This window comes from Triturus cristatus, chromosome 12 (genome assembly GCF_964204655.1).
Source record: "Triturus cristatus chromosome 12, aTriCri1.1, whole genome shotgun sequence".
Taxonomy (NCBI): Eukaryota; Metazoa; Chordata; class Amphibia; order Caudata; family Salamandridae; genus Triturus; species Triturus cristatus.
Genome location: NC_140595.1, coordinates 639,589,064 through 639,616,262, shown reverse-complemented (window position 1 = coordinate 639,616,262; position 27,199 = coordinate 639,589,064). Strand labels below are relative to the sequence as shown.

General features: G+C 42.1%; 1 protein-coding gene across 1 annotated transcript in view; it reads right to left on the bottom strand.

Moving 5' to 3' along the window:
- Nucleotides 1-3,425: 3,425 nt before the first annotated feature.
- Nucleotides 3,426-27,199, bottom strand: part of LOC146776459 (solute carrier family 66 member 2-like) — a 172,549-nt gene continuing 148,775 nt past the window's right edge. The window contains exons 4-5 of the mRNA XM_085638538.1: nt 26,146-26,362; nt 3,426-4,679 (exon numbers count right to left, since the gene is read on the bottom strand). Of these exons, the coding sequence (XP_085494664.1) occupies nt 4,505-4,679; nt 26,146-26,362 (392 nt within the window). The 3' untranslated portion in view covers nt 3,426-4,504. The remainder of the gene's footprint in view (nt 4,680-26,145; nt 26,363-27,199) is intronic.

The window sequence follows — 27,199 nt, the reverse complement described above, 5'->3', positions numbered from 1 at the left end:
TCTTATATAATGACCAATTTTCCAGACTTGAGAGTGGAGATCTGGCACTTTAACTTGACAACAGATCAATTATATCACTCAACTACAGATGATAACCTGGGCTTACCGTATAGCAATTGTGAGTGAGAATTTTAACATATAGACAAGTTGAACTGAAAACAGCGAGCTACGACTTTCTAAACCTGCAGAAAATCGGTCAGGCACACAAAAACTGCACATTTCTGGTTGTGACACAATAAATTACATTTTAATGTACTGCTTCTCTAATATCACCTACACCTCACAAGAGGCAGTAGCATTTAATACGTTTGGTTTTAATTTAATAGCATTAGTGAATATTTGCAAACAACACTGCAGAAAGAGATATATATTAATCTCTCTTGAAAAATAACAATTCGTTATAGATTGCTTTTACCCAAAGCCATTTGCATAGATATACATTATATGAGCAATGTGTTCTTTGAGTTCTATGTGTGATGGTTCAATTTTGAACTCATAGACTCGATTTTGACCTGATTAGGACATATGCATGAAATCAGTGACGAGTGTAAGAGTCGGTGTGTTAAATATCATTTTAGAAAAACAGTATCCATAAATTTCATGGATGAATTTAAATGAGCCTATGAAGTTTAAGCAATGACCTTATCTGATGAAGTTGGGTTCTGAACCTTTTTCTTCCAACATGTCAAACACTGTAGAAAACAGGTTCACATCATGTTTTTTGATTGAGGATGGTGGGGAGGAAGGGTCTTGAGGGTGAACGGGTATGGTATGTAAAATGAAGACGATAGAAAGAGGAAGTATAACAAAATCCCGAATAGATTTTACATGTCAAAAGCACATTCTTGAAAGAAATTCTGGTAACTCATAGATCATAGAATGTTATCCACATTTTCTGTGATGTGAAATTATGTCTCCCCAAGGGGTACCATAGATTCATAAATATGAGATTTCTCTGATATCTGAAGTTGATTTCCAGGCAAAATAGCAACAATTAGTAGCATGATCTCCCTCAATCCAAAATCCAGCTAAAGCAATATTGTATTTATCTGTTTTAAAAATTCCTGCAGTAGCAATCGCAAACATTTTCTGGTCACGAACCTCACTTTGTGAACTTACACCTACTCTGACCAAGTTGAAATATTGGGTCATTTAAAGTTATTCTCACTTGAATAACTTGTCCCTATGAACTACCTTACCAATAATATATTTATTTAGGCATATTGTATTCACTGATGGGGTTTAATGCACATCATTAGGTTTAAGTATTGTATTTTCTGACAAAATTCTTTACATTAGGCTTGAATGTTGTGCAACTGCAGATTTTTTGAAGATGTATGTTTTCAGTAGTTACATTATTGCCAGCAGGCGTTCAATAATAATATATGGTGGGATGGAGATACAGAGCAGGAACGTGGACTTTTAAGGAACTAGCTTTTCTTTCTTTAGCTTAGGGCTCTTATCTGAGTGATAGGTTTTTAACGCGGGTGAGTTTTTGCACAATACCTGCATGTAAGCTTGTCTTCCAGAAAAAAGTATTTTCATGCACAAGGGTTTGTGGCAATTGGTGGGTACTCACACATTATGTTATTATATTATGTAAAGTGCGCTCCTGCCAAATTAGTCATCCTGTCACTAAGACTGAATGTATGTACCAATGGATAAAACCCTCCAAAGCTGCAATAAACCATTAAGTACTACACAATATCCTGAATATCAAGTGATCCTCAAAATTCTGAACTTGGCTAGGGAATGCATTGCAAAGAGTAAATGCTGCATTAAAAAATGCTATTTTCACCCCATTCCTTTCTGGTGATTCTCATCGATATTAGTCTACAATACATGGCTTTATGGCAAATACACAAGGATATAAAGTTGGCAGCCAAAGAAGTTAGACAAGATGATGTGACGCCAAAATGGAACGGAAATTCTCAGCATCACTCTGAAGCTCCAAAGTTTGGATAGTATAAAGCTTTTTCGATGTACCTTTTGGCAAAGCAAAATGTAAGGTGTTGCGGTAATCAAGGTGAAAGACCACTATTGCTCCGATGACAGCAAACGTTTGCTCACCCGGTAAGAAACGTAATATTTTACGCAAAACTTGTAAAAGCAGAAAACAGGTTGCAGGCAATTTTGCTATTTGGCTGTTATAATCAAAGTTGTTGTCACAAATGAAGCCCAGGACTCTGATTTCCTTTACTGGATCTGGACATTTTCTTAAGGGGGTTGGCCACCAATACTGCAATCACATTGTTCTTTCTTCCCCTAAGGAGACCTCTACCTTATCGGCACTTATCAGAAGACAGTTGGTTCTCATCCAGGAGACTACTTCAGCAAGTGCTAAAATTTAACCTTGCCATGTCTGAGTCACCACTCACAATGAAAATAATTTGATGGTCATCCACATATGTCATACATTAGAGCTACTAAGATCTTATTAAATGGGTCAGAATTGCAACATAAATGTTAAACAATGATGGCCCATACAGAACTTTACACTCAATATTAACAAACTTAGAAGTGTAGAGAGGTAGAATGACCGTCTGATCACGACAATCAAGAACGGAGGTGAGCCATACTAAGCCTTGATCTCTTAGTCCAGTGTTCTCTAGCTGTAAAACTAATATCATATTGAAACTGTGTCAAATGTTGCAGATAAATCTAACAGGACAAGGGCAACAAATCCTCCCTTGTCCTGACTCAGTCTCAACATATTGGCCACGGCTGCTGCCATGAAATGCACAGAACCTGCCTGATTATCATCTAGCCTGGCATAGTCACTGATGAATTTAATAATTTGGTTGTTCACCACTCAAATGCTTTATTTGACTGTGAGCCGGTGTAGTCATGCTGGTTATTTGTATAGCGTTTTGTGCTAATCTCGGGTCACCCCAAAACAATGAGAAGGAACAGGAGAGATGTAAAAGAGAGAAAAGAAGCTGGGAAAGCAAGGTTACAAGATGAGGGAATGAGAAAGGAGGTCTGCGGATGGAATTGTTACCAAAATAATCTAGCACCTCATCAGACAGAGTGATAGTGCATTGTTGTTAGACAATCTGTTTCATCTGGTTGGCAGGTAGGGAGGGAGGGAGGAAGGTAGCATGAGTGGGAAAGAAAGTTGCGAAAGCATGAGATTTAAAAATGAAAAGGAAGAAGACAGATGTGAGGGAGTCGACAGTGTGTCGCATCTGAGAAGAACTAAGGCTTGACAGTTATAAATCGATGCACCCTTTTTGAGAGATGAGAGGAAAGGCCAGGGAAAGTCTCTCAGTGGTATATGACTATCTCCACTCCTATCTACACAATGTCTACAGCTAAGATCTCATGCATCCTCTCTCTAACAGGTGCCTCTCTCTAACAGGTTTATGTATTCATATGCCAACAGCCAAAGCAGGTGCTGGAGAGGAACACTCAAAGGGCTTTTCATTGATAAATGCTTTGGCTTTTGGAAGAACAGATGTTAAAGTTTTGAAGATGTGCCTTCCAAAGAGGACTGAAGGTTTGGCCTTACAATTTGCAGACCTTAGTGTGGCCTGTCTCAGGCATTTTGGCATTTAGTACCTTGCTATAAGTTGTTTGGATAGGCATTCCAGTAAGGCACAGTGCTCTTTGCCTGATAAAAGTTGAGTTGGAAAGGGCTGGAGGTTCATATTTGAGATATGTGGTAGACTTAGGGTCTAGGGCCATGTGCGTATGAACAAGAATGACTGGGGCACCAGCAAAAAGAAAACATTTGCTGTTAATACAAGGCAAGGAAGGTGTGATCTCAAAGAATGACACTGACTATAACCAACTGATCATGAGCCTTATGAATGAAGTTGAAAATGTGTATGAGGATTTGAGAGCTGGTGGTTAAATGTGGACCTATCGCTGCAGCATCACACTATCCTATACACATCCTTGATTGATGCAGACTAAACAGGTAAAGCAGGTGGGCTGATGGGTGAGACCACTGAAGTGAAAGTGGTAAAAAAGAGGGCGTCATTACCCAGAGAGAGGGAATGAACCAGTGTATCTTTCATTAATCTAGTGTTTATACACTAGCAGAAAAATACCTGTATATTATATATATATATATGTTGAACCATATAACTCTATCAAGTGCCTTTCTAATGCCTGGTTCTAATATGAGAAAAGGAAGATGAAATATCTTCTCAGAAGAATGATATCTTGCCTGAATTTCAAACTGTATTATGCACGTACTGATAATGTTCTGCTACGAAGGATGGTAAGGCAACAAGGGCATGGTGGTCCAACCATTAGGGGAAAGACTGTATTACTTAAAGATGGTAGATTTAGAACTTGAGAAATAATGAAACTGAGAAAAATATAAATTAATAAAATACAATATAATATACCAAAGTGTTGACCTATCAATCTGACATTTGACCGTCTTTCCTTTTGGGAACCAGGAAATACACATAAATAGTAGTGCTAGAAACATGCTCCTGGTGGTCCATCTCTGGCTTTTTCGGGCGGCTTGGAAGGATTCCGTCCACCCTCCCTAGCCATATTTGGAATGTGTCTGGAGATCGTAGGCATAAACCTGGATAAGTATTGCAATGTCGATACAAATCTGCAAAGTACCGCAGAGCCAAAACTGGGCTGGAGATTCGTTGATGATGAAGTAGGCTGTCTTGAAGGTGTCCCCCGCTGTCCACAAGAGCACCATTGCCACACTGGGGGAACAAAAAAGGAGACAAATAAACATATTAGGTCATTTGCCATTCATTCATCTGGATAAAAACAGTGTGTACAAATCAATTGAGGGTGCACTTAAAACACAGATAAAACATTTTCATCTTTAAGAAGGAATTATACCTCAGGCATGCAGGTGCCCACTGTCAGCTTTAGGACAGGCATGGGCATATTTTTAGACTTAAGTATTTTATTAATCTGCTTATGTAATCAGTGTTGACGTACTAATGTACCCCATTCACCTTTGTTGTCCTCCTGATTGCAAGCTTCTGTTGTGCCCTAAGAATTTCACATACTAAACAACTAACACTACCTCTTTGTAAATGTATTATGCCTGGTGCTTACCACAGAACAATGCCAATAAGAATGCAGAACTGGCTAATGTACATGTTGCAGAGACAAGCATGTGTTCGGCAGGTCTTAGATGACAACTTCATTATGATACTTCAGTGGTTCTTAAGCTGTGGTCCGTAAAGCCTATTCAGGGGGTCGGCTACTTGGAAAATTAAATAATATGAACAGATTAATGAAGTGTATATTAATAAAGAAGCAAAATATATACATTTTAAAATATTCTGTAAATGCAAAGGAATTTCAGATTGGAGGCTAAGAATTAAGTTAGGTTCCTCAGATTGAATAATGGGAGCACTGCAAGTGCATGAAACAGAATACAGTATGGACAATGATTGTCCTCAATTAAATTTAGAAACACTCCAACCTTCCAATTGAAATAAACATTTTAATTTGTTTTATATTTGTTTGGGAATTAAAAAATATATTTTGTCATTTGTGTCTTTGTTTGATGACTGTTTGCTCTGTATATTTTGTGTATTGTTTTCTGGTTCAAATCAACAAAAACGATTAAACTGTGGTTCTTGACTGCCTGTAATCACTCAACGGGGGTCCCTGGGTTCCAGTAATGATCCAGTGGGGGTCCCTGTGTTCCAATAATGATTAAGTAAGGATCCACAGAAGTCAAAAGGTTAAGAAACACTGGGATATGTCAGTTAGTTAATACTGTGTCACATGGAAGGTCATCATTGAGTAACATTGACAGATATTGGCTTACGCTAGATTTAGGTCTGCTAAGAGGGACCGGTAGAAATCACCGTAAGTTAAAAATTGGTTGATTCGGCAAAGCTAAGCACAGTACCCATTTAAGGCTTCGGACTTTTTGCAAATAGTTCAGTTTTGATGTACATTTGCACGTAGCACTTAATGTAACTTTACGGGTGGCACATTACTGTAGGGCCATTGGTCTCTACTCTGCTACCTCCTATATCATATAGTCAGGGCCACTTGAATTATGCAATTCTGCGGCTGCGGCGATTTTCGCATAGTTATAGATTTGCTGCATTTTCCACATTATTCCATCATCTGCTGCATAATCTGCATCTTAAGCTAGAAACAAAATATTTGTTAAGTTACAAATGGTTCAAAATTTTGTAAAAACACAGCGGCACATGTTGCAGCGCAGTGGAAGGCCTTTTGCAAAGGAGGACTGGTCACCTTTCTGTTGCTTATTGCTATATTTGGGTGTTAAAATGGCTAGACAGTGTTAACAAGTGTAAAAAGTACAAAATAATTAAGTAATACTGCATAATTTGGCCCTCACCTGCCACATAATTCCAGTGGCCCTGCACATAGTTTAACCTCCCTTGAATCCATCTCTTCATCCTTAAGATTCCCCAAAATCCCACTACCTGCTTATCACTAATTTCTCCACCAACTACCCACCCTCAGAAGGGTATAATTCAATGATTCATCACCAACCTCACTGCATTGTATGTCCTAAGACTCACAGCTGGTGGACAGTTTTCTACATCTTTTTCAGCTGGCATCAAGACCGCCACGAACACCCAATGACCTAAGTTTCATGTCCTTTCCTTGCTTGAATGGGTATGTAACACGCAACTCACTCAATACCCTTTTATTGGTGATTTTCACTAATGGACTGGTAGGAAATCTGTGTATCTATAATGTAATGTTTGAGTATCCCCTTTATTTGGCTCTAAATTGTTTTTCTCAAAACACACACAACTAATTATAAAATTAAATCAGTTCATCTATCTCAACTCAACAAGAAATCTCAGAAGTAACACACGACCCTAAAACAACAGCACACATCAGACACAGCCAAGGACACTATAATGCATACAAGACTGCTTCAAGCCATATATGTGGATATGTGTTATTATTACACCCTTAACCACCAAATTAACCATTTATGTGGTTCCTATTGCTCTATGACCATCTGCTTTACAGGCTGAGACTTGTACAACTAATCAAAGAGTCAATCCCATTGTGGTAAATAAATTAATTACCAGATCGGAATTTCTATAAATTAACAATACCAATAAAATAATGAACTGAGGAGTCCGTGGTGTGCGAGTTAAATGGGCCTTTATTCATTAACTCGAGTTAAGGGAGAGCTCCATCACCTCAGCAGGTTCAGGAGTGGTCTGAAGCTTTATTCACAGAGTACAGCTTTTATACATTTACACAGCATTTTGCAAGTCATTGGGAGGAGCACTCCTTCTTCGTAGCAAATGTCTTTGCAAATCAGCATTGCTCAAGGCGCATAAGCAAAACACAGATAGCACATACTTTTCAAGGATGTAGTTTGAGGGGAGGCTATCAGAGGGTGGGGGAGCTTGTGTGCCTGAGAGATAAGGGTGTGGTGTGTGGGTCATGAACAGACAACCTTGGAGGGAACTGAAATATGTGACAATCTGCGTGGCCCCAGTGAGTCTTAGGCCAGCTGGCTTCGGAGAGATACGAGATAAACTTCTTTTCTCAGAAAAAGGGAAGACTGGTGGGCCATTTCTCAGAGTCGGCCTAACCACAAAAATGCATGGGTGTAACTGACTGAAAACAAGGGGCAGCTTGAGGAGATACGTGAACTGGCTGACCCTGGGCAAACTGAAGTGAATTCTAAAATGGATGCTGTGTCTAAGATGGATGCTGTATAGAATTGTTTTTAGAACAGCAGAGAAAGGAAAGTGTGCGAGGGGACAGAACCGGGAACGCGATCTTTTAATTAATTAATTTAATTTTTATTTTCTCATTCCCTCCTTGTCCCCAAGCGCAGCTTATTTTCTTTTTAGGCCACTTCTATGGCCATGAGACCGTCCACATGGGCTTGCAGCATCATTTTCTCATTTTCTCCAATGCTATCCTTAATTTAGTCTTGACAATCAGCACCAACAATGGCTCTAACATCTTAATGGAGACTACTAACTTGTATGTCAGTTAGAAAATACGTCAACATCCATAGACTTAACATCGTCCCTATGTCTAAACACCATTAATCTACAGTTTGTAGTTTGCCATTTACCCATACTCCAGATATCAGCTTTACAAACATGCAAGGCTGTAACAAACGGCCAGGTGGTAATCCTAAATAACACTCACATTGTGAGATGAGCAATTTACGATGTATCTACTTTAATAACATTAAACCCATCTGTAGCATGCATTCAATAATCTCTGTCATATTAAAGGGAGGGCTTAATGAAGTTTATTTTTTCTCCAAATGAGACTGGTTCCTAAATTAGAAATTTAGGAAAGACTGAAGCCCTCAAGAGGCTCAAATCCTTGGGGAAACGTAACAATTAGCTGTTTGGGTCAACTTTCTAAACTCAGTTATAAAAATACAATGAAACATGCTCATAGGGGACGAAAACATATTCTCTCAATCCAATATTCTTAAATCCAGACCAACATTACTCTTGCCATGCTGCCTACTGTTGATGCATATTGTAAGGAAATAACTCTTTTTGCATGATCACCCCCAAAGTTTTGGACTGATGCTGCTGGGAGTACACCAAGGCCTGCAAACCCGACCTAAGTGCCAGTGTTCCTAACCCTTACAAAGTGTATGATGAATTGGCTACTCCCAATTGGTATTAGCTGACTTACTTATAAGTCCCTAGTATTTGGTACCAAGGGTACCCAGGGCATGTAAGACAGGGTGCCCTCCCAGGGCTGCAGCACTGGTTATGCTACCCAGTGTGGGACCAAGTACAAAATCACTCCCAGCATGTCACTGAGGCCCTTAAACTAATGGCAAAGCCCACACGTCTCTTAATAATAAATGAAAGTCTACCCTATGGAAGGCCCATGGAACCCTGAGACAAGGACCCTATATATTATTAAGTATGACACATGCTTTTAATCTGCCCTGACAGCAACACTTCCAAACAGTTGTTTTAATGTGGAAAAGTTAGTAGCCCGATTGGTTATCACAGAGTTACCGGGGTCAGAGCTACCGGCTAACCCCTCACTTTAGAATGGACTTCTAAAATGGGTACTTCAATAAATCAAATTAATCGTGGAATTAAGCCAGACTTGATGTCCCGGTCGAATTTAATGTCACTTTTTTAAAGAAAGGCAACTTTGAGAAAGTTGCCACACTGTAGCCCAGCTTGTCCAGTGACCTCACACGGTTGCTGGTCACCAGACAGCTTTTTGCTCTCCTGGGGAGTAGTGTGAATGACCACCAGAATTAGGAACATTAGTAGCCTGCAAAAGAGGGAGGTCTTACCTCCCCCTTGCAGCAAGCCACTCAGGGTGGTGGCCCAAAAGGTGAGCTTCAAAGGTGAAGCTGCCTTCAGTGGGCAAGTAGAGTTGGGGCAGATTAGTTGCCTTATCAGTCTCTCCCTTGTTGGAAACAACACTAGAAATTTGACAAGTCGAGGTAAGGTGGAAACCTTATGGTGCCACCTAATTTTGGCAACAAATTACAAAAAACACCATGAAATTCCCAATTCTTCAGTTTAAGGAGAACACACCCAACTGGCAAAAATGATATTAATGCAGTTATGCTGAAAATCTTTGCACAGTTTCTGCATGGAAATGGCTGTCACGCAGCTGAAGGAGCTATTTAGAAGCATTGACATTTCAAGGCACCGCTTAACAAAAGCGTCCCTTCGTGTTCAATGAAACAGTCTTTCCTCTCCTGCTGTAGTTGCAACTTTAATTCATCATATGACTTGAAGACACTAGGGGCAATATTTGTGCCAGAAAAAAACCCAAGAAAAAATACATTTCCACAAATGTATCCTCTTAGGCTCCCAATACAAGTGGCCTCTTAATTCCGAGGGGGCGGGTAACAGCAGTTAGAGAACTAATTTATTATTAGAGGACCCGAAAAATTAGTTAAGATTGAAGGTAGGGCACTTAGATTTGAGTTTCCACCAGTTCCAGAGAGTCGGAGAGAGGCCTTCTCAATATATGGGAATGCATCTGCACAGAAAAAAGGGCTAAATGGCCCAGAACTATGCTCACTCAAGTCACCACCATGCATCTTCTTCAAGGGCCTCCAGATCCTGTACCATCCCTGCAGGTTCGGAAGTAACTGAAACTGATTACAAGTTATTTTAATTTTTGACCAACTAAATTCTTGCAAGACAGTAATGTATGAGGCAATGCAGGTTACCACTATAGGGCCCCTAACATAATGGGCTGGCCCCGAAATAAGTAGGATACTATTCCTATGTCAAGTGAATACGGCATACAGACAGGTTGCAAGCCAAAGTTTTTCTCACAGGGGTGGTAGGAATTACCACACATTTTAATGGATCTGGGAGAGACACAGTAGGGACAAGCCCTCACACATAACCCACATAATCCTGACATTGTGGAACGTCTCTTGTCCACACCCTAGGTAAAGTAATTAAGCCACCTAGGATCCATTTTGAGGGTCCCTGTCCCAATCGATGGGAGAAGATCAGTAAAATAACTTCATCCTTGAAAGAAGCAGAGTCACTAGTGACAGATCTGATTTTGAGAATGGATGTCTGCTTACTTGTGTGGCTGTTTCATCTGTGGCAGGACTCAGCAATACAGATGGCCGTGCTGTGTAAATATATAGCTGGGTTGACTATCTCCAAGGGGACAGTCAGATGGCGTAAGCTAATCTTAAACTTCATCACTGCCCCAGTTGTAACAATAAAGACAAGTGTGGCACGTAGCCAAACTCCTGTCTTTATTGTATAGAGATGTCCGTGTGGCTGGTGGAATTTACTGCCTCTTCTCCGCCTGCTAAATTTATATATGCCCACCAGCCCTATGGTACTCTCTACAGATTGGTAGGAATTGCCATCATGGCGGTTCCTGTCACTACAGGAAAAGTTTGATGGGTGGCTTTGTCAAACATGACTTCTGGCCATTAAACTTTTCCAAAGTTTCTACTGTTCAAAACAAACTCCCAAAGCGTGGGTTTGTTTTTGAAGAAACAAAAAACGAATGATACCCACACCATGGGTGTTTTCTCCCTTGATGTTTGGGTAATTTTTTTTTTTTTAATGTCCCTCACCACCAGGTATATCCTGGCAGTGAGGGAAAGTAAAACAAAAGCCATCTGACAGTTCTCTGTAAATAGGGTAGATGGTTGGATGGTAGCATCTACTCTGTAGGCCTGTTGGCGAAATGTTACACCAACAGTAAACTTTACTCTATTAAAAATTGCATTCTGCCTGACTCAAATTCGGGCTGGCTAACCTTGAGTTTGGTAGACGGGGTACTGTGTTAGCATTCCAATCGAGTATTTGTATGTCAAACTCTAAATCAGCTCCAGAGGCCCACATAAGTACTGACTCTGGTTATCATGGGAACAGCCTGTCCAAACCTTGATCACCTCACACATTCACCCTGTTGCCCACTGCTTTTTTGGCTGGGAAATTTGAGATTCACAGCCTCCGGAATCTCATTGACTAAGCAACACACCTGTGAATGCTAGAAGGGACAAACCAACAAACCATGGTGACACACATAGATATTTTTAATAGAGTTGAAAAAGTCTGGGGAAGAAATGCAGACCAGATGAAATACTATCATAGCCTCAAATGAATAGTATACATGTTGCCATACTTCATATTTTTCAATAATAATTGTGATGTCGCCATGGACTCCTGATGATACTGGGTAAATAGCCAGGATATAAACCAACACAAATACCGGTCACACCAAAAATGGAATTATAACTGAATGTGTACATAGCAAACAAAGTAAGATCTGCATAGAGGAGCAGAGTAAACACAATCTGAATCCCTTCTGTCAATCCCTGTTCAATAAAACACTGTAGAGTCAGACTGACAAAATAATTTGCACAAAAGAAGAGGGGCCGTAATATGGATAAAGCACACTATGCCACTTTGTGCAGCAGCACTCACTTAAATCGGTTCTCTGGGCACAGAGTCGGATATTGTGGCATATTATAACAAATGTGCTCTTTCCAGTGCAGGTGCGAACCTAAGCCTGCTTTGGGAACAGCGCATTAGTGAGAGGCAGAACAGCTGTTTGAAGCCGACTACCTACCTTTCACTACACACTTCAACTCAACCTCACATTTCAATGGGCAGTAGACATCATCCTGGAAGTGGGTGCTGTGAGATACTACAGGCACCGGCAGGGGGAATGCCTGAAAGTACCCTGGGACCACCTTTCCCCTTTTTCAAGGGGTACCCTCATGGGGGGCACAGAAAGTAAGACTCCTCAATGGAGTCCTACATTTGTAATACAACACAAAAAGATGATAAGCAGAATGTTGAACATTGTCATACAGAGATCTCAGCCTAGATCCCTCATTTGTTTGCTCACCATGTCATTCCATTTTAGACCCAGCCATATGGAAATCAGTCTTGACCCTGCTTCTCATGGAAACAGTCCAACCCGAACTGCCAGGCCAGGTCCTGCCTGGACCGGAAACAAGCATCCTGCGACCGGTTTCAAAATAGCGCTCCTAAGTGTGGCTCAATGGTTAGAGCGGCAAACCCTTATGCAGAGGTCTGGCCCAAGACAAGGGTTCAATTCCCGCTTCGGCGGGTCTTGGGCTTAATTTCCTCGGACCTGATATTTCTCATCTCGGTACGTATTCTAATCATGGGTCCCACTCTGCAACTCTGGGCAATAGCTTGCCCCAACAGCGCAGGGGATGCCTGGCTGCACCTTGGGGGTGCCCAGGAGTGGACACTTCACAGGGAAAGCCAGGATGGGTTCCTCTGCGGTATAAGTACAGCGCCGGGACACCTCCGTTGGTAGGTAGCTGCGCGCTTTACAAATGCCAGATTATTATTATTATCAGACAGGCTAGCTTGAATCCAGTGGCATAGTGAGCAAGGGACACACGGCTTGGCATACTCTTCCCACTTAGGGCGACTATAACAACACAAAAAGATGATGGACAGAATGCTGAACATGGCCAAACATTCACCCCAATACAGAGATCTGGGTATAAATAATTTTCTTTTTGCTCACCATGCCATTCCAGATTGGACCCAGCCATATGCAAATCAGTCTTGACCCTGCTCCCCATGGGAACAGTACAGTCTGAACTGCCATGCCAGGTCCTCCCTGGACCAGAAACAAGTATACTAGGAACTGTTTCAAAGTATTTTCCCTCATCAGCAAGGCTAGCTTGAATCTAATGGCATAGTAAGCACAGGACCCACGTCTGGACATACATTTTCCACCTAGGGTGACTATAGCAATACAAAAAGATGATGGACGGAATGCTGAACATTGCCAAACATTTACCCCAGTACAGAGATCTGGGCCTAAATCCATTATTTTTTTGCTCACCATGCGATTCCAGCTTGGACCCAGCTGTATCCAAATCAGTCTTGACTCTCAATCAATCAATCAAATGCTTGTCAAGTGCGGCTATTCACCCGTAATGGTCTCAAGGCACTGGGTGAGGTGGGGGGGGGGCTGTTGATCTCTCTAGGCACTGTGGTTCAGTCAAAGAGCCAGGTGCTGAGGTCCTTCCTGAATTGGGGCAGTGACGGTGATTGCTTGAGTTGGAGAGGCAGGGTTTTCCAGGTCTTGGTGGCGATGTTGGAGAAGGACCTTCCTCTGTCCCTGGTCTTATGGATCCATGGGATAGTAGCCAGGGCCTGATGGGTGGAGCGGAGGTGTCTAGTGGGTGCTCAGAATAAGAAGTGGTTGTTGAGGTATGCAGATCCTGCATCATGGACAGCTTTGTAGATGTGTGTGAGGAGCTTGAAGGGGACCCTTTTGTTGACTAGGAGCCAGTGGAGTTCTCTCAGATGTTCAGTGATGTGGCTGGGGCGGGGGTGTTGAGGACGAGTCTGGCTGCGGCGTTTTGAATGTTCTGCCGTTTCTTGAGGAGTTTCTGGGTGACTCTGGCGTAGAGTGTGTTGTCATAGTCGAGTCTTCTGCTGATGAGTGCGTGGGTGACCGTCTTTCTGGAGTCGGTGGGGATTCACCAGAAAATATTTTGAAGCAGGCGAAGTGTGTGAAAGCAGGATGAAGAGACAGCATTGATCTGGCAGTTCATGGTGAGCGAGGAGTCCAGTATGATGCTGCAGTTTCGTGCATGGTCCGGGGGTGTTCTTAGTGCGGCAGACCACCAGGAGTAGTCCCAAGTGGAGGGGGTGGGACCCAGGATGATTAGTTCGGTTTTGTCTGAGTTGAGCTTGAGGCAGCTGTCTCTCGTCCAGGGGGTAATGGCCTTCGTCCCATTGTGGAAGTTGCTACTGGCGAGGGAGAGGATCAGATGGGTGTCATCGGCGTAAGAAATTATGTTGAGTCCATGGTTCCTGACAGTGGCTATGAGCGGGCCATGTAGATGCCCCATGGTAACAGTCCAACCCGAACTGCCAGACCAGGTCCTCCCTGGAAAGGAAACAAGCATCCTGGGATCAGTTTCAGGGTATCACCCCTCATCAGCCAGGCTAGATGTGGGTCCCTTGATTGCTGTGCCACTGGAATCAAGCTAGTCTGGCTAATCAGGGGTGATACCCCCTGAACCAGTCCCAGGATACTTGTTTCCGGTCCAGGGAGAACCTGGCTTGGTATTTCAGGCTAGACTGTTCCCATGAGGAGCAGGAAAAAGACTGATTTGCATATGGCTGGGTCTAAACTGGGGTGGCATGGTGAGCAAATGAAAGATGGATTTAACCCAGATCTCTTGAATGGGGGTGAATGCTTGATTTCTCAGCATTCCATCCATCATGTGTTTGCGCTACATTTCTAATACAGCGTAGGAGCAAAAGCAAAAGATTCAATTGTTTGCGTGGGACTAAACCTGCATGGAAATAGGGGAATGCCCTGTTGAGATCATGGCAAAACATATTTTGTCCCAGCAAGATCTGTATTACAGAAGGGGATGCACAAGCATCCGCAGTCTCTTTTCATAACCACAACTGCCCTATGAGTGCCAAAAGTTGGGGCACATTCTGGTTGCATACCCTGGGGACTTTCTATAATACAGCTCAAGATGCACACATACAAAATGCACCATGTATGAGCTATTACTTCTGCTGTTAGGTCACCTAAATATTTATTACGGCACTGATGGCTGAATAAAATGGGGGAAAATTCATTCTAATTCTGTTTGACAATCTATTTACCACTAAGCCTGAGCAGAATGTAAATTACATTGGCAAAAAATTGTGTAATTCCCGAATTTTATGTTTCATGGAATTTGGAAAAGTACTCACAATTTGGAATACTTTTTGTATGCTAGAGACTTGCTTGATCAGAAAATATCTTGCCGAGAAACTTTCTGCTTTAACCAGTCTCCAGCTCCTATCTTGCAAGACTTTTACCCAGAGTGGGGGCTGATGTACAAAAAAGGCACACATTATACCAGCGAACTAAATCTCACTCAAATAATCTAATTTTGCATAATTTTGTGAATTTTTGTGAAATTTCATAAAATCTCAAATAAAAATATTCAATTTTGCACACTACAAGCAGCCTTTTATCATGGAATTTCACTCCAGAATTAAGACACAAGAATGATCTCTGGATGTGAAAAACAGAATTGTTTTAGCTAAAATGAGTTCAGCTCAGAACAATATTCTAGAACAGTAATTTTGAAATGTCACTTTTTCGAATCAAAGACAGACATCCCCTAGAGAGGGCAATATTCATAAATACTGTGACATGTTAAAAAAACAGGCCAATAGTATGTATTCTACTGTATCTGCAATGCAGGACAGAAGGACATGTTTAGATGAGTCTACTGGACTGCAGGCGCTGGTACATGTCCAACGTTTTGCGATTCCTTCTCATTAAACAGGGAATAGTGTATTTGTGCAAATTTCTCGTTCCTTGGGGGCCAACAGGGTTGTAAAATCTCTGATGTGGTTATCTACCTCAAAACATTCTGACATTACCTTGTGCAGCCTCAGGTTTGCAATGGAAACCGGCTTCATGAATCTGTCCTAAAATTCCAAAAATGAAAACCAATTGTCCAGCAGCAAAATGTCACCTACCCACGCATAAGGGTGTTCTTGGATCACTAGCCGGCTCATCAGAGGTCTCGTGCAAAAGCCATGTCTGAGCCACAAGCAGGTCAAAGGTAAGTGGCCCTGATGACAATGGAGCAATGTTGATAAATGAATGCGGCACCTGAAAGTGTACGGTGAGTGTGGCATATATGTCATGGTGGCAAGAACACATGCAAACTTACATAATGGTGCCTGCAAAATGTCCCAGTGAGTTACTTGGAAAGATCAAGATGGACTTCCGGCCTTCCACAGTGGGTAAACTGAGCACCATCACAATGGAGCATAGAAATGCCTGTTGTTAGCACCACTTAAACCAGTTCCCAAGGATGTCTTTATCAACTTATGCAGTCTAGCCTATAAGCTTGTTGTGAGATAAATCCATTCAGTTTGAGGGTTAAGGAAAATGCTCTATCTACACTTTTGGCTGGACAGCGAGCTCACCACAGCCGAGTCACTAAAGAATGTCCTTTTTCAAATTCACAGGCTAAGGGTAAATTGGAAAAGAAAAATGTGGCAGCTGATCACATGTGGGCAAACCTTAGGAACTGGTGTAGGTGGGTGCAAAGAAAAAGGTGTTTCTTACTTACGTTATTTTTACCCAGTAAAACCTGGTGCATGCACATCGTGTAGGCAAATATCGCAAATCTCGAGATGGTACACCTCGGAATAAGGAATAATGCACCTTATTAGCGTCTTTTCCCCATTCTGTGATGTGTAAATTGAATAGGGTGTAAATTGCTCAACCAGAAAACACTGGACCCATGCTGTTGGTAAATACTGGATGCGCAATTTGTGTCATGGATTAGGCCAACTGAGAAAGAGGTTTACCCTCAGAAATGATTACCTCAAAAGTCATCTGTGGTATTGTTTCGAACAACTGTCAAGATGAAATCAAGGTCTATGCTGAGGACTGTGATAGAAAGGTCTTACATAGTTTGCAATGTCCAATAGTAATTTACTTTGTCTAGGGAAGATGATAATTCTGGAATATGCAGGTATCTAGCTTCTGGAATCATCTGCCAGACAGGGTGAGATTACAATAAAGCATCATAGCTTGTAGAGGTTGCTACAAACATCGCCTACTTCCTCCTTCTGTCCTCTGCCTCACCTTGTAAGTGAAGGAGGCCTATGCAGAAAGGTAGCGAGGCACAACATGAATGTTTTCACTCAATGAGTGTTAGAGGGACCCCTTTGCTTGTGAATGGAGGACACAGTAACGGTGCAGTGACAGTGGAGGTGAACTGCTGGTCAGTATCAGATACAAAGACAGCGAAGGGTCTGGGAGGATGCAAGGCGTTGTACCAGGGTTGATTAAAGCATAAGCCCAGCCCCAAATTCCATCAGGTGTTATCTCGTTCGTTTGATTTCAAGATAGGAAAACCAGATTGACTGAATATGCTCCACTTAGGTGATGATCGGTTCTATAAAACTCAGAGGGTGCTGTGTGGTTTGGGGAATCGGTTATTTGAGGCTGGCACCATTTCCACTGTTGCATCATTCTTTCTACTGCATTATTTCGTTTAGCACTTTAGAAATAAAGTGTTTTAATTTCGATATGCTGGATTGGATATTTTTTTGTTGCATCTTTTATATAGCGCGAACTCGACCCGAAGGTATTGGAGCGCTGTACATGAGCACCGTATTTACATTACATATTCAGGCACAGGGAGATTAAGTGATTTGCCCAGAATTACAGGACGTGGACGCGACCTCGAGGTTCGAACCCTGGTTTCCTGCACCAAAGTCGGCAGCGCAGAATGATGCAACAGTGGAAATGGTGCCATCCTGTTCCGTACAGCACATTCCTTGGCCATCCTGTGCAGTATTTTTGGCGCCATGCAGCGCCAGTGGGACTCGTTCTTCAAAAGGCAAGTCTAAGGCTGCACCCTGGAGGGCTGGCAGGTAATGTTCACGCTGGTAGACGTTGTGCTCGGTCAATCAACACAACAAGATAGCTCTGGATTTCTTTTGCAAAGCTCTCTTCAGCTTCCCTGCCATGCTGCTTCTCTCTGGGAGGCCGCCATGTCAGCATCTCACGACAAATCGTGAACCTGCAGAGTACTGACAGAGAACTAGCAGTTGCAAGAAAGATGGGAGGGCAGCTTGCTGATGGCCATACCTCGGCCTCTGAGACATGCTGTGGTGAATGTTAGTCTGCAAGAGAAGGTTTACCTTCCACTAGAACTTGGAAAATCATGAGCTGATATCATTAGACTTGCCAATGCTTTATCTTATTGTAACTCTAATCTGATTAATACTGATGTCGCGAAACCAGCTCAACGAAGAAAACATTTTGATGAAAATCATTTCACAGGGAAAGTTATGCTGTTGAAAAACCTATTTTTTGTCATTAAAAAAGCCAATTGTGGGTTTTGAATCTGGGATGTAAACCGTTTTTTAAATAAAAGCAAAGACCTAATCAGAAAGCTTGCAGTATAAGGCTGGGTAAGAGGCATTAATTTAAAGAAAAATAAACATGGGAGACTACAGTAAAAAAAAAAATATATAAGAACCCAGGTTTGTGGTAGTCTGTTTTTCATTTCTACAACAAATGGCACGACAATGACAAACTACTAGGAGCCAGTGCAGGAAGGACAGGAAGTGCAAAGGTTAAGACAGGCAAGGACAGGCATGGGTAGGTTTTAAGGGGACATAAAAAGTAAATAGTAAGAAGTTTGGAAAGAGGTACAAATGGAGAGATAGGTGGGGGGAGGGGGAGAGGATGTGGTCTAATGGCTAGAGCGGACTACGTCAAAGCTGGGGAACCAGGTTTGAGCTTAGGCAGGGACACTCAACATCCTGTGATTCTGGGCAATTCACATAATCTCCCCATGTGTAACAAAATGAATGTGTCCTTCTGTAGCAACTAGTGCTCATGTAAAGCGCTCCAATACCTTTGGGTCAAGTTCACACTATATAAAACTCTAGAATAAAATGTGGAAATATGAAGGAAAATTAGAGTTTAAGCCTTCTTATTGGTCAGGACGCTACTGGGCCTTCATTAATCTAAAGAAAACATTGCCTTAAGGCAAAAAAAATTGGGACTCAAAAAAGCATAAATTACCATAGTCCTTTTTGGCACTGAAGGGAACTACTTTGTATGTGGATGTGCTTCTTGTGAAAGGGCTGCATGCCATAACTCATAGGGAAGTTAGACAATGGCTGAAGTGGGCTTACCTATTACCCTTTGATGCATACTGGACACGACCACAGCCTAATGGATGAAGTTTGAACACCCCTTTCAGTTACTATGTCATACACATAATTTTAGTAAAATCAAAAGGTCTTAACTAGCACAGACCTGAAAACAGCCAGTCGTTCTGCCATTGGGGATGGGTTGGAGGGAGGGAGGGAGGGAGGGAGGGAGGGAGGGAAGGAAGGAAGGAAGGAAGGAAGGAAGGAAGGAAGGAAGGAAGGAAGGAAGGAAGGAAGGAAGGAAGGAAGGAAGGAAGGAAGGAAGGAAGGAAGGAAGGAAGGAAGGAAGGAAGGAAGGAAGGAAGGAAGGAAGGAAGGAAGGAAGGAAGGAAGGAAGGAAGGAAGGAAGGAAGGAAGGAAGGAAGGAAGGAAGGAAGGAAGGAAGGAAGGAGGGAGGGAGGGAGGGAGGGAGGGAGGGAGGGAGGGAGGGAGGGAGGGAGGGAGGGAGGGAGGGAGGGAGGGAGGGAGGAAGGACAACAGCTGGAAATTAAACACAATAGATACTGTTTTTTCCCTGGGAGAATTGTATTAAGGAACCATTGGTGAAACTGAGTCCAGAATAAACATGATCTGAAGAACTGCCCGCTAATGACAGTTTTGAATGGACAGAATTAGGTGTGCTGTGACATAGATAAACAAAGGACACCCCAATAGCATTTTACAAGAGCATTGGCAGGAAACAGGAACTAATAATGCAGAAATGTGCCCACCGCTCACTTCTGGTAGAAAGCTCCTGTTATCACATCAGACTCTATACACAAAGGCAACACTAAAGCAATTATAAAGTAAAAACAAAAACACAGGCACAGAAGGGAACTATGTTCTGTGCAGATCTGCTCATTGTGAGAGAGCAAAATGCTATCACTCAAAGTAAAACTAAGCAGTGGCTTTATTGTTAATAATAAACGTTACTGATGGTTATGCCACAGGTATGTTAAATGTTGACTAGTGTTGTCCTGCATGAATTTCTGATAGCTATAAAGGCATCCTTCAAAGGGCATTTTGGAGCCAGGTAGGAGCAGAGTTTCTGGTGTGATCATGGAATGTTGGGCGGCCAATCTCAAATCTTGTAATGAGGCAACTGCTTAGAACTGTTTGAAGTTACAACTGTCTAATACCTTAGTTGACTACCAACTTCTTCAGATGCTTGAGGAAGCAGAGAAATAGGTAGTTTAACTTATGGCATGTGAACAGCAGTGGTTGTTTTCATTTATAAGGATGCAAATCCAAACCAACTGCGACTCATACAGAGCAAGTTCTTCATTAAACTTTAAAAATAAGATTCTAGCCAAAATGGTAATGGTTTAACTCATGTAGTGATAGATCAAGTGGTCGGTAAGAATGATTCACGAGTGATGCCCTACATGTGCACTAGACATAACCTCAGACATGTGTATGAGTGTAAGGAACATATATGTGGGAGGATGTAGCCAAGCTCAGTTCTGTCATTAGAAGCTGCCTCTGCCATGAACTCAGTTTAATAGTCCTATATGCAGAGAGTTTTGGAGGAGATCGGCCTCTGCCCATATTGTTTACTCTTAGATTAAACTTCTTTACACCACCTCTTTGGTAATAATGTTGGTGAATAGGGTCCTGCGGATCTATTTGCCCCTTAAAGGGGCTAACTGAGAAAATAATGCTCAATTAGAACCCTGTTCTTGTTTTTAAATATGCCCATGCTACCCTGTCAATAAAGAGTCATTCTTTTTGGGTATACATCGAGCCACTTTTAAGATTCTTTTTTCAACTGGATCTCTGCTTTATCCAGGAAGATACCTTATATGAGAACTCCCATTACTGGTTGGTCCACCCTGGTGCCACTATTTAGAGGGTGAGGCATCTACCCCAAAATCTTTGGATATCCCAGGAGGCCCTCCAAGCGGTTTTCATCCCCTTTCTTGTAGAGATGCAGTCAGGTACTGCCTTGTAAATTGGCACAAAGTCATGAACTGTAATGCTTTCACAATGGGAAGACAGTGCAGTATTTTCAGGTCCAGAGCGATATGATTGCATCATCTCATGCCAAATAGAAGCATGAGGACGTAGCCAATACAGATGACATTAAAGTAGTTCAGACTACAGAACACCACAGTGATTGTATGGAGGGGTGCACTGGGATTACTTGCAACCGCGAAGGTGGAAAATGCAGTAGTTATTTCCACAGTAATGCTACTAGTACTAAGCTTTCTAAGCCCCCAATTCCGTACTTTTGATTCTAGCAATTCTCAACTGAGAAGCAATTTCAGTGAATTCCATACAGTTCTTCCACACACCTGTTTGGGAAGCGAAGGTTAGCAAATACTCCAAACAGGCATAATTTAACTAAAGGCATTGTCATAAATTCAGAGTCATAAATTACACTTGTTGTAAGTTGGGGCCATAGTGTTTTAATCCCTCAGACCGTCTGATTCGCCTGCTGTGAGCACTTATGTCTGTTAAAGCAGTGTTCTACTGAAACTAAACTTATGTACATACATTACAGCTTAGAAGAGCCCTCAAACACTATGCAACCTATTCCTCATAAGGTCCACGATAGTTTATTGGTCGGCTATCAGTAACACTCTCTGCTTCAACGTACAGGATCCTATCACTCTATTGCGCATCTAACACCATAATGAAATGACCCAATCTTCGCATAAAATGCCACAATCCGCTGATTATGCTTCCCTGTGCTATTTTGATCCATGAGTTATTGGGCAATGATTTCACTGCCTCCTAGTCATAGTCATAGTCATAGAATTTTATTAAGCACAACATATCACCAAAGGGTCTCGAAGCGCCAGCGAAAAACCGGTGAAGGGAAAGAAGGACAACAACAGTAGAAGGAGAGTTATCAGAAGAGCCAGGTTTTTAACCTCTTCCGAAACTGTTTGTGATCGATGACCATACGAAGCTGCAATGGAAGCTCATTCCAGAAAGCAGGGTCCAGATAAGAAAAGGATCTACCGCCATTCCTGGAGGTACGAATCCTGAGGGGAGTGAGAAGATGATTGGTTCCTTACCTAAGGGTCCTATTAGGTAAGTACCAGTTTAGTTTTTGGGCAAGGTAACCCGGCCCGTTTCCACACATGGTCATATGTACCAGACAGATGATCTTAAAATGGATTTATTTCCTGACGGGAAGCCAGTGTAGAGCTTTCAGTCTAGGTGTCAACACGGACCGTGAAGGGAGATTTAGCACCAGTCTAGCGGCAGTGTTCTGTAAGACTTGATTGATTAATTGATTCAACTGGGATCTATTGAAAGATCTTAAGTAGGCTTCACATTAGTCCATAGCAAGTGCCCGTTATATGGTTTATGTGATCTTTCATAGACAGCTTATTGTCGATCTTCACTCCAAGATTATGTACCATGGGTTTAGGAGAAGGACACGGACCAAGACTCTGAGGCCACCAGCCACAAGACCAGAATTCATGACCTTCCCGAAAAGGATGATCTCTGTCTTGCGGGCATTAAGTTGAAGGTGGTTGGTTTGCATCCAGAAGTTAATGTTGACCATGCATTTTATAAATCTGAGTCTAGTGTTGTATTGGGACCAAGAGTGATCAATAGTTGTGTGTCATCAACATATGACACTGTGTTGAATCCATAGGATCCGAACACCTTGGCCAAAGGTGACACATAGAGGTTAAAAAGCATGGGACTTAGAATGGATCCCTGGGGGACTTCCTTATCTACCGACCGGCTGTGAGAGACCAGGGTGCCCAGTTGTACCGTTGAAGTTTGGTCAGTTAGATAGTTATTAAACCAGTCTAGGGCCGTTCCCCTGATTCCCATCTTCCACAGTCCATGCTCTAAAATCCTGTTGGAGATGGTGTCAAAAGCAGCCGACAGGTCTAGTAGGACAAGCATTGTTGACTGCCTGCTGTCCTAGGCAAGTCTTATATTGTCGACTACTACCTCCACCAGCTATGTTTCAGTGCTGTGGGCAGCCCTAGACCCTGACTGGGAGGGGTCCAACAATTTGTAGCTTTCTAGATAGGTTGTAAGTTGCTTGTTGCCCAGGGACTCGTGTACCCTTCCAAAGTGAGGAAGAAGAGAATTGGGGCATTAGTTGCTAGGTTCCTTGGGTTCTGTGGAAGGCTTTTTCAAAATTGGCTTGACCCTGGCTGCTTTCCATTTTATAGGGATTGTTGCTCGGTTTAAGGACAAGTTAAAAAGGTCAGTGAGACTCTTGAGGAGTGCGGGGGCAATGGTGGACAGAATATGAGGTGAAACTGGTTCGACCGGGGAATCCGAGTTGACCTTGGAGAGGGCAGTGCTAACATCTTCTTGAGTGAGTATGGTGAACTCTTCTAGGAGTGTAGTAGCAGATATCTGATTACTGTCGGGTTCATTATAATGATTTTCGTTAGTATGATTGAGAAAGGAGTTATGAATAGTGTTGATCTTGTCCTCAGGTGGATAATGTGTCCATCCAGTCTTTTGAAGAGGGATTATCGGACTGACAGGAGGGAGGGTTGGTAAATTCTTTCAGTATTATATAAAGCTCCTTATTTGAGTTAGTAGTATTGTTGATTCTATTACTAATATACGTTTTTTTGGCTAACTTGATATTATCTAGGAAACGTCTGTAGATGAGTTTGTACGTCTGTCTATCTTCAGTGCTTTTGTTTTCCTCCATTTGTGTTTGGCTTTCCTACTGGCTAGTTTTTCGGATTTTAGGGATTAAATAAACCAAGGTGACACTTTGGACTCAAGCTTGACCCTTGACAAAGGTGCAGAGATGTCGAGGGCCTGGGTGATTGCCTTCTCAAAGGCGTCCACAGCGTGATCTATATTATCGGTGCTTGTTAGGAGCGTGGGGCTGAAGTAGGGTGAAAAGATAGCTAAACTGATTTTCCTCCAGGGCCTGCTCCATTTCTGTTCACTATTAGGATTGTTTTAGTAGTAACTATTTGTAAAGAATATATCCACTGATGAAGTAAGAGACATTGACCTTCTGACACGTAAAGCCAACACTATCTTGTATGATTTATAGTCAGAAATACTAATTTAAAAGGAACAATAAGATTTGCAATGTATTATGAAACAAGGAAGCCCAATGACTATAATGGGACAATGGGAGGTGGAATGACCAGTTCGGCCCTGTTGACATGTTCAGTTACACAATATCTAGGGAACGTCCAACGGTCTTGTGCGGCTTCCTGGTACCTTCAATCAGTGGTGTAGCATGGGTTGCCAGCGACCAGGGCAAGGCAAGTATCCTTCCACTTTTCTTTTCAAATTTTGCACCCCTATTGAAATTTCGCACCCCTAACAATGCCCCTAAGAATTTTGCTTCTGGGACAACCGCCCCTGTTGCCCCGCCCATGCTAATCTACTGCCTTCAATGGCCATACACGAGCCATCTAGTTTTCAGATAACATCAGCTCTAGAAGTCTTTGATGTGGTCACAAATGTTATAGTTATTATAATCTGTGCCAAAGAAGAATTCTTCCTTTGTAACTTTGGTAAAATTATTGTACTAATTTTTTGGGCAAGCGCAGAGTGGTATAATGCTACACAAGCACCAAGATATAAAAAAATAAAAGAGATAAGTGATGTTACTGTTAAATATACTGGTGTTCATGGTGTTTCATTACAAGAAACACCTTCAACACCAGGCTTTACTATTACCCAACTCACAGGACATCTGAGGATGGAAGGCTAAGTGAACCTGCTGGGACTGAAACATGTGACTTACTGGGTGGATCACTACTTAGCCCCCAGGATATCCAACAGGTTTTTACCTTCCCTAGAGCCTACAAGTGAGAATCCAGGGTTTGGTTTCTCTGCTCTAAAAGGATGAATAATTTCAGCTTCCCTATGGAACTCAGCAGAGGGCTGTATCTATAATTCATTCCATCTGTGCCAGCCTTTTCATTTTGCAGTTGATGTAAACTTTTGGTAGAAATAATTCTTTGTAGTTGCCATCCTTTCTTTGACACAATGGCACAGTTAATTTCATATTTTACTTCAGCACCTTTTTATTGCTGTTATTGATGCCACCTATGTATAATGAGCATCAAAATATTCCAACATCTGAGTTTTGGTTCAAAATGCTTTGCTGCAGTGATATGCATACATTATGCCAGGGACGAAACAGTGCATGCAGCTACACGGTGCTGCAATGTTGCAATTGTCTCTTTGGGGTTGCTGTTTTCACCTGCTGGAATGCTTGTGGCATACATGCAATCACAAATGAAGCTTGCCATGATTCGGAGGAGGGTAACTTACAAAAGGACTCCACATCATGATATTCTGGTATAGGCATTCATTTAACTACTCAACCTTGCATTGTCTTTGTGCACAGCAGCAGCTCCTCCACCAAGGTGGATGAGCATCAACCCACTTCTCTAAGAACAGTGCAAAGGAAAAAATAAAATTATAATAACCCCGAACATTATTATCATTTTATTTTTAGTCTGGCTGCAAGCTCCATGCTAGGGCGGGCAGAGCTGGGTTCCCATGACTCAGAGAGAGGAGGAGTGGCTGGTGCACCTTAAGTGCGCACGGCGGTTCGGCCCGCCCAAGACGGCCAAACCGCCATGTACACTTTGCATGTTCTCCTATATTGTACAGCCTGGGTGGAGAACATGCACAGCCTCCCAGTCCCCATCTGAGTGCCGAATCACGGTGCTCAGACCAATCACAACACTGCTGTAAGGCAGCGTCATCATTGGCTAGTTGAGTCTAGGAACCTGGGTGCTTTCTGGGAGGCAGAAAACAGCAAGGACGAGGAGAGGCGGTGGCTGGCAACCCACAGGTAAGTTCTATTTTTATTTTTTACGAACCCTCCCGTCACTGCCCCCCGCCACCGTCCCCAACCAGCCGCAACGGTTTGTGGAACAACTTTAACTGGAACATGTGTCCATCACAACACATCTAGCAACCTTACTGTAGGCTAACATTCTCCTATGCACACGGCCAGACTACACATCATTCATAATGTCAACTGGTCAAGGATGAGATTTGCAAAGGATCCCCACAAACACAAAAGTTAGCTTACCTCATGCCCTGCGTAGAGCGCTTCTGGAAATTCTGCCAGAGCTGAGGAACGCCCAGCATGGCCTCCATCAACACCGCCACAAAGCCGAGTCCTTCCACAAAGATGGCAGAATCTATGAAGATATAGGTGACCAATGTGCACACAATGCTTACAAAGAGGCAGAACTGGAGATAATCCACAAATCGACTCCATTTCCAGAAGTATTGAAGATCAAAATCTGATAGAAAAAACATAAAATAAATTTCCAAGCCAGTGAATATTGTAAGCCATTGATTTATAACTTTAGCATTTCACTAAGCATAATTCACGATAGGGTAAACCACCTAATTCCAGGTCAATACTGCCACCAGACCTACGTTTTTCACATACAAATCATTGTTTTCAGGTGTGTTAGTCTATTAAGTTTAATGAAAGCAAAACAAAACTACAACACTCAGAATGCATTTGGCTGAAAAATAGAAGCCCTGAACTGGAAACAGCGTCCATACTGACATGGGGAATTTCGACTTTATTAATTAATTTAGGCCTCATCTGATGCCAACAATTCTTTAAAAAAAACATGCAATAAACAAGGAGGGATTAAATCTCCTTCAAAATTGAAACCACATTATTGAAAAAATACTGCAATACATGAACATTTTCAAAAATAAAACATTTATATAAACTACAGCACACTTGTTCAAATTCGTAAAAGTAACACACTAATTTTATAGATTTTATGTTATACTTTAGAATCACTGCACATAAATATCATCATAGCAAAACATGTAATGCTGGACAGGTATAAAGCACATTTAAGCCCTAAATACCACCTTGACAGATAAGACAGGTATAATAATTGTGTGATTGACCTGCCCACTTCCTGGTAAATACCATTAGCTGCAAATTACGTGTTTAAAGTAAAAATCTACTTTTTCTTGCAATATGCTCTAAAATGTATGAAAGGTTGGTTGGGCCTCCATGTCCAGTACTCTATCTGGGAAAGTATTACGTTTTTGGGAATTTATACAGTGCTCACTATCATATTTAAAACTATTTAATGAGGATGTTCTCT